This window comes from Charadrius vociferus, unplaced genomic scaffold (assembly GCF_000708025.1).
Source record: "Charadrius vociferus isolate BGI_N301 unplaced genomic scaffold, ASM70802v2 scaffold1, whole genome shotgun sequence".
NCBI classification, from domain to species: domain Eukaryota; kingdom Metazoa; phylum Chordata; class Aves; order Charadriiformes; family Charadriidae; genus Charadrius; species Charadrius vociferus.
In genome coordinates, this window is record NW_009647680.1 from 2,353,082 (window position 1) to 2,361,934 (window position 8,853).

General features: G+C 43.2%; 1 protein-coding gene across 1 annotated transcript; it reads left to right on the top strand.

The window, feature by feature from the left end:
- Window positions 1-1,205: 1,205 nt before the first annotated feature.
- Window positions 1,206-4,934, top strand: VSTM5 (V-set and transmembrane domain containing 5). Its single transcript, XM_009881240.1, has 4 exons — window positions 1,206-1,314; window positions 2,747-3,076; window positions 3,168-3,308; window positions 4,891-4,934. Exons 1-4 carry the CDS (start codon window positions 1,206-1,208, stop codon window positions 4,932-4,934), a joined length of 624 nt encoding a protein of 207 aa, XP_009879542.1.
- The last annotated feature ends 3,919 nt before the right edge of the window (window positions 4,935-8,853 follow it).

The following is an 8,853-nucleotide window of genomic DNA, read 5'->3' on the forward strand; positions in this document are numbered from 1 at the left end:
CGCGCACCCGCCGCCCCCCCCCTCCCCTCCGCCGCTTTCCCAACAACGGAGGGGACAAGGCAAAGGAGGAGGAAACAAATCCCGGTGAACAAGCCCCGAGGGCTTCGGGTCACGCTGGGAAAGGCGGCGGCGAAGAGGGAAGGTGGATTTCAACCCGGCACCCCACGGGGGACAAGTGGGGACGGGGCAGGTCCTCTCCGGGCGAGGGTTAGGGGATGCTGCAGCCAACCCCCACGCCTGGGAACCGGGGTGGGCAGTGCCAGCAGTGGGTTTTGTTTGGGTTTGGACACGTTGTGCCGTCTCCTTCACCATCAAGGTGACGCACAAGCATGACACTGAAGGGTGGAGGAACTGTCCCCAGAGTTTGAGAGCTCCGTTTTAGAGCTGTCCTCCACCCATTTTAGAGCTCCTGCGTGGAGGCTCCTCGCTGCCAGCCCATTCCCACCCGCTCCCCGGCACGCTGCAGGCCCGGCTGCGTTTCTACGGCCAGGTCTGGGTACACAGAGCCACGCTTCCAGCTTTGACTGGCTGACTCTCGGCCAGGCAAACACTTTGGAGCGTGGCGGCGTGCCAGGGACAGCAAACTCACCCGTCCCCTCTTCTCCTCGGTGCACATTTTACGGGGCGTGAAGTGTCTGGTTTTGCGAGCAGCAGAGCGCAGTGGCCTTGTGCAGGGCGCTGCGGGTGGGTGTGATGTTTGCTCTCGAGGCTGATGCAGCTCTGTTTGGATTAGACCGGTTCAGGAGATCTGGGCAGGCTGCGTATTAAAAATCTTTTTTTGAATGGTTATTGCATTGCCTTTTTTGGTTTTGTGTCCTGGATAGGGACAGAACACATATGCAAATCATTTAATGGAAGGATTTTAATTTTTTTTTTTACATTTACCTTGCAGTCACATATTCAAAACAAAGCCATGCCTTTATCAAAACATAAAAGGGTCACTGTGGTGAGACACTCGGCTCCTGTCTAGTCAGAAACAGAGCAAAAGGCCTTTAAATAAACACATGGAACAGAAAACAATTAGAACAGTTTGCAGTGATTACCAGAGGTTCCCGTCTGTTCTGTTTCTGTGGCTGGCACAACCCCCTTTTTCACAGCTCTGGTTAGTCTCTCCCGCTCGCAGGCTGAACGGCAGACCAAAGCTTAGCTGAGGATGTGCTGGGCTACCCGGAAAGCATGGTGCTGGGCAGCATGAGCATGACGAGATGTCCACAAAGAAGGAATCCCAGGAACGTTTTCTTGGAAAAAGCCTAGATCCTATCTGGTTACAAAAATACAGAGTGGCTGGGGCTTTCTCCTGTGCTGGTCCCATAGGTGAGGACCTGGGAATCAAACTGGCTTCTCAAGCTTCCCTGCCTTACCTTGACCAGAAGAGTTTCTGAATTCTGCTAGAGACCCCAAATAGAGGGAAGTCAGCTTGTAATTCATTTACCCATTTCTCCCCACTTGCTCTGGGTTTTGCTGGCTGTGGAAGGTTCTTATTTTTTGATAAGATTTTAAAAAATAATTTCTTTCCCTTGGAGGTTTTATTTCTTTGCCTTTTTTAACAATTATTTTCCCTGAAGACTCTGTAGAACGTCCAGGAGCACCCCTGGGGTCCTTCTTTGCGCTTCTTCAGCATAGCTGAGGGTCTCGTCCTCCCTCCCTGCTGGGTTACAGACATTTACAGCTCGGCATTAGTTTTTCAGTTCTGCTCTTGCAGTCAGGCTCTTCCTACAGTATGAGGAGAGCGGGTGAGCTGCTCCAAGCCAAACCAGGAAAAGGTATCCAGCGGTGAGGCTTACTCTGTGCTTTATTTGCCTTTTGCCTGGTTTGATTTTTGCAGGTAGATAACAAGATTTCAATCTCTAGCCAAGTGTCTCAAACATGCCACTAATTATTAAAAAAAAAAAAAAAAGTATGCCAGTTAAAACTCAGACGTTTGGTGTTCATCCAAATCTTCATGCAGAAATACCCACACACAAGCAGAAATTATTGCAGTTAAACATTAAACTAAATGGTCAGTTCAGTTTCACAGTGTTACGAACAGCTCCGTAATCACTTCAGTGGGAACTGGGTGAGAATTAAATATTCTTTCACATGCATTTTTGCCTGGAGATCAACAGGAACGTGAAGTCCTTGACTGTCCATGAAACTAGGTACTTTTGATTACATGCGATTCACCTGCACTGGCATATAACTGGCTGCCTTTACGAAGCTGTTGTCTCAAACATTGATTACGCATCCTGAAAACATGAGGAAGTCCTTGCCAGGTCTTCACATACTTAAGAACTGCAGCAGGCTTGCTTTTGGGGGATGGTAATGAATTATTAGAGTAGGTTACCTTGGCCATGGCGATTCGACTTTCCATTTAAATGCACGATTTCAAAGGAAGCCAGTTACTGATGAATACAGCAGTATTGCTCAGTTTTCAGAAAATGTTATGCTCCCTTACCCAAAAAGACTCTTCCAAACTCTCTCTTCTTGGGTATCGAAACACTGAAACACGTGCAATTACTTGTTCTGTATGGTGGAAACGTTTCTCTCGGCTATCACCGATTAAAAATGTGTATTTAGTCTTTAATTTAAGTATGTATGTTCCTTTTATGGTCAGAAGAAAGGAAGAGAAACTGCAAAGCATAATCCATCCTTTCTTAAAACAGACCACTGTGATCTGTAGGACAAATTAACCCACAGAGGTCTCATCCTGTCCAGGACAGTTGGTGCAGCATCACCTCCACACTCATCTCCCTCCTTTGTCTTTCAGCTCCTGGAGGAGTATCGTTAATTGTCCCACAACCCAACATCAACACAACAGTGGCACAAAACATCTTGCTCTCCGTTGAATACTCTTGCAGAGGCGTCGCCACCATTGAGTGGAAGCACGTGTCAAGCTGGGGCACCACCAAAATTGTTGAGTGGAAAAGTGGGAATTATGTCAACATATCCTCGATGTACAAGGACAGAGTGACTACCTTTGAAAATGGCTCTATACAGCTTCTGAACATGGGCATGAGAGATGCTGGCTACTATTTTATCACTGTAACGGAGGAGTATGGAACCAGCACCTATGGCACCATCATAGTCAATGTTTACGGTACAAACTAGATGGGGGTTCTTGGCTTTACCCTCCATTTAAACATAAATCTGCTCATAATCATAATTTTTTTTTTCTGTCCTCCCTGCAGAGATTATCTATGAAGATTTACATTTTGTAGCAGTTCTCTTTGCATTTCTTGCTGCTGTATCTGCCATTTTGATCTGCTTCATGTGGCTGTGTAATAAATCTCTGCATCTATTTCAGAAGAAGACGCCACACAAACTAACAGGTATCTTTCTAAGAATGCAGTCAAGGCAGAGGGTTTTCAAGTCTGAATTTTGAGCCTGAAATTCACTTGTGTTTTGAGCCATAAAGGTGGTCAGGAGGGACACTGAGAAACAAGACTGGAAAGGCTCAGTTCAGCTAACCTGTTCAACTCTTTACTAGCTGAGGCAACTGAATAATAGGCATTTAGTTGCAGAACAATCCACAGGACATCTACCTTATATATTTTACATTAGAAACCACAAAACACTTCCCAACTTGCTAACTGCAAAACCTGGGGAGAAAAGGCCAGAGCTGCAATAACCCCCATCAGAGGGCACGAGTTAAAGTCAAGAGCATCAGGAAGGCTCTCAGGGTCTGCACCAGAAGGGTATCTCCTAGGGGAAAATGCTCAAATGGCCCTTGGGAGTGGCCCCCACCTCACTTCATGGAGGACTGCTCCCCTTCCTTTCCTCTCAAACCCCCCTTTCATCTGTCCTCACGTTTGATCTGGTTGTGGACTCCAATGAACACTGACTAATATCAAAACCAGACTCCTCACACGTGCCAAAGACACCAGTCATGAAAAGCAGATCAAGGGAACATTCACATATTAGAGAAGACATTCCCAAACCACAGCCAGGGATGTTCGGCCTAGGCAGCAAGACGAGGTGCCACGCTATGGGTCCGGGCTCAAGCTCTGGGCACATCCTTGGAACAGGAGCTTTCTTTTACCACTTCAAAACATTTCAGGCGTTTACCTCCCTTCTTTGTAAGTGCAGATCCACTAGTGGTTTCTTGCCCTGTAGGTAAAAGGTCTGTATTTTTTCTCTAATAAGTGCTGCTTAAGCTGTTACGTTATGACAAGCAGTCTAAGTATTGATATTTTACTAGACCAACACAGACACTCGGGAATCCTAAGCTTCACAGCTCAGACTTTGTGTCAACTCTGCAAAACCTGATATGAAAGGAGATTAATTTGGCTCGAGCTCTCTCTTCCTTTCTGCAGCTCACCTATGGCTCTAAGGGCTGCTGCTGTTTTCACGGTGCACGCACCGCTCACAAGCTTCCGTAGCTACTGAAAAGCTTCCTATCCTGCCAGAATATACACGCTTTTGTTTGGATAAAGCCTCTCCTTCCTCCAGTTAAAGCCAATCTTCCTACAGAGCCAGAGTTTTACAAAATCTGAATCAAATACACTGTTTTGGCAGACTTCAGGTAAACCACAGTTCTGGAGATTTGCTCTGTCATGTTTCAGAACATGCTCCAAAGCAGGTACCTAACTTCTGCCCCAGTTCCACCTTAGAAGATCCCTCCTTTCAAAAGCCACAAAGAGAGGTAGAAGGACGGGCCCTATGGACTTTAGTTTACATAGTGCCTTTAGTCTCATATTGGAAGAAAGCAGCGTCGCTTTAAAGATTGTGAGGGACTGTTTGTGCAGTTAAATATTTTGAAAAGATGTATTTAAAACCTAATTGTAGATGAGTAAGCTTGAGCTAATATTAAAAAGTTCAAAACGTCTCGGCTATTAACACAGCATTGTTAATTTTGGAACACTGGCCTTCCAATCCATTTGCCAATCAATAATAATATCCTTTTATTTGCAGCAAGTACAACCGAAGAGATTGAATTGGAAACCATTGAGTGTTAGCCAAGGACTGTCTCGTAACAAAAATAGCAATTCTACCTCAGGAGAAAATATTGGCAAGGGAAGCAAGAAAAAACCCAAAAGGTAAAATGTTTGTGACTACTGCGGAAACATCCTAACTTGCAAATTAATCAGACGTGAAATCAGCAGTGTCTGATGGAGCTGTTTTGACCTGTTAAGATTTTGGCTCTGCTAGCCAAGGTCAAAGTAAAAAAGAGTACGCTTTCATGCTGAGCACGAACACATTTTTGTGGCTAATTAATAAAATCTACAGTCTCTACCACTCTTAAAAGTAACCAAGCAAGCAAGCCTCCAAGATCAACCCATAAAGGAAATGATCATGGTCTCGAAGGACACCTGTATTTTGGCTACAGCAAGTCTCCTATTACAGACAGAGCAGCCATCAGCATCCTTCAACATAATAAATTTAATGTCTAATTACAGTATTACATTAAAAAATTAATTGCAAGGATTGAATCCTGTTTATTGCACCTACGCTGCTACTTTTGGGCGTAAGGAATTTCCTGAAGCTCTGAAGACATACTGTAATGCTTCATGAGACAAAACTGACTTTGAAACAATGCCGAGCTGGTCAAAGTTCCCCCACGTACATTTCCAGTTGTTTACGCTGCCCCCGGATATTAACAGACATTTTAATGACATTACAAGAGAAGGTTGTTAAACAAGGAACTACGCACAGGCACTGAAGAAGACGCTGTCCATAATGATTAGAGTGGTCAGATACAATACTGACACATCACACCAGTGGGGTGGCTAAATGCTGAACAGTTTCACTGTGAAAGATGTCGAGTCCTTTGCAAACTTAGCCCACTGATGAATAGTCTACCCGGGAAAAAGTTAAAACAGCATTACTTTGAAATCTCATATTTACAAATACAGTTCTGAAATTGCTCTTGTGGAGAAGCCACCTTTTGCTTTCCTGTGTTGTAAGGAAACGTGAAGTTGTCTAATTTTCCTGAATTGCACGTACATTTTCCACCTGCAGATCCGCGGGGTGGGGTAAGATTTCCTTTTGTGAGTGAGAAAGCACTAAACTGACTGAGCTTCAAATTAGCCTGATGTGCCTTTGTAAAGAGAAGAATTTTGCAGTGTGAAATAAACTTTGAAAAATGTAAGAGACCACGGACTAGCATGTGTCTGCAGGTTGCCACGTGGCTTTTCGAACCGAACTGCTCCTACTGCCTCTCTCGCACTTCAGCTCACTTGTTTGCAAAAAGCTTTTACAAGACAGGCTGACAGCGCTTCCCCTCTGGCCAGGGACTACGATGCTCAGATGCAGAGGTACAACGGGTTACATTTGGAAAAAACAAAGAAATTTCTCACCAAGTGCATAACGATGCAAACAGGCTTTTCCCAAAGCACCCTGCACAGAACACTTTTAAAAAGTCATCCCCGGATTGAAACAGCCATTTGTAGTACAAAAGGCCTCTCACTCACTCATAAATTTGGGTACCAGGTTCAGCTGGTTGCTCCTTCCTGCATCTAGAGGGGATCAAAAAAGGTGAGAAATTAAAAAAAAAAATAAAAATAATCCCAGCTACCGCACATCTTGGGAAAGTAACAGTTTATTCTAATTATTCACTTTAAAAGGTATTACAAGTCTTCTGTACCTCTGAGTGAATTAAGCTTTGATGACACAGAAGTTGTAAGTGCATCTATTTTAATCACCAAGCTTGAAGTACTCTGTAAAGTATCCATATGGCATACAGAAAACATTATTAAATGTTTTTTTCCTGTTTATCTATTTCAGATGCTTTTTTTAATCCCTAAATCTTAGAAGTTGAATAGTTAAGTTGCGCATTAGGCTGAGCCGAGTATGCAGTGGGTGCTCTGCCAGACTTAGAAAGGACAAAAAGCGCAGCGTACATGTGACACCGTTATTATCTGCAATGTTGCCTTGAATATTGTAATTGGAAAAGGAAAAGTCAGGAGAGGCATACAGGTGTGAATCACCTTTTGAATGCATTGCTGTAATTGTAGAGATCACTTGCACTTTTAAACTACAATATCTGAAAGTTGGGATAAAAGTAGGAAGTGACCACTTAAAATTCTTCAATTTAAGATGCACTGTAACACCATTAAGAAGTCTCCAAGCAGCACAGTTGTTCTCTCTCAGCTTAGCTAAAGATACGGCTATTGATGCTGGTACCAGCCTTGCTTTTAGGTAGTAATATCCTAGATGAAAGGGGATTCAAAGAATATTCAGTGAGGACATATGGTACAGTCAGCCTACATACTGCTTTTCTCATAGACAATTCCTCACCCACAAATTTTATCCAGAATTTAACATGCTTACTCTACACTTGTACAATATTCATATTTTCTGAAACTGGTGTTTGTCAATATGCATTATTAATGTCAATACCTGATATACAAAACACATGGCTAAGCTGTCTGTAGCAGTTTCCTACACTAGCGGTGACTGAAGTATCGAAAGCCTTGTGGCAAGCCGTTCAAGTTTAGAAATTAATAGCTATAGTTACTCCAGTTCTAAACTCCACGCAGAACAGCAGCAAATTTATTATTTAGAGCATTCAAAGTGATCAAAGGGATTAAGGCATTTTCCATTTAAATTTAATTAAAGAAATGTCCAAGTTCACAAGATTGCTTTGGCAATCAATTGTAAAGGTCTTAATCATCCATTAATGTCTTCATGCCATGTTCAAAGATGCACTACCAAGAATTTCAAGGCTGTCCTGCTGTTAGAAGCCTCTCAGTCTGTTTTCCATTAAAATTAGGAATCCCTGTGTATCCAACATTAAAAGACAGACTCTCCAGGTCCCTAACCATTCTAATTTTTTTTATTATTTGTTTTTGCAGCTAGGCCTGAGAGGCTTGACAAATGTCTTCACTGATAACAGAAGTCCTCTTGCATCCATTGTTTCTTTTCAGAAGGGGACAAATCCCGCAACTGCGAGACCCCAGTAGCTCCACAGTGATACTATCACTTGGTAATGACGATCTTATTTGATGAAAAGGCTATCGCTACATGCAGACCTGGCAATTTAAGAACAGTGAAGTGTAAGGACACATTGAAGTTTCATATGCTCATCTTCTACTTACTAGTAAAACATTCACTGTGTGGCCAGTAGCCAAAACAGCCTTGTTATAACCAGATGCGCCAACAGATGCATCAGGCTGTTGGCTGTGCTGTTCCATAAGGAACAACCCCCCTCTCTGCCTGTAATGGTCCAGCGCCTGCTAGCCCAGCACTATGGGATCTGGCCTCACGCATCTTGCGTAAGATTCTCCCATCTTTCAAAGAGATGAAGAGACTATTTTCAACTAGTGTTTTTTCATTTTCGTAAGTTGTCTTGCGTAACTCCTCAGAAGCTGAAAGGAAAAACCCTTTCTCTCTCACAGTTCAGCTGCACAGAAGCAAGTACTTCAAGGGACTGAAATAACAAGATGTTCCACACTGGCAAATGCCAACAGAAGTACAATAGCTGCTTTGGATACATGCTGAGCAGCAGCTTGCCACAAGCAGTTGCTTAGCATGCGTTTCCTACAACTATTCTTTATTGCTCAAGAATACAGCAAAATAACAACTGTCACCATACAAGTATGATGTTCAATTCAAACATGTTCTATGTGCAAGAAGTTCTCATATATATACACACACCCCCCTTGTAACACACAATATGAACGTAAGTCTGAACCAGTTCATACAGACAGCTTTAAAAAAGACCTTAATTAATAATCAAACAAAAGAAAAGCTTTGCGCAACACCTTACTAGAAGCTTCAAGAAGGCTACAATTACAACCCAAAAAGACAAAAACATGACTTTTTTTTATTTTAAAAGAACTCAGAAGAGCTAATCTTCAGAGGGATATTATCGCTTCCCTGGATGATAATGAGTGCCAGTGCAGGGAGGGGCAGGGGGAAGAACAGCACAAGTGT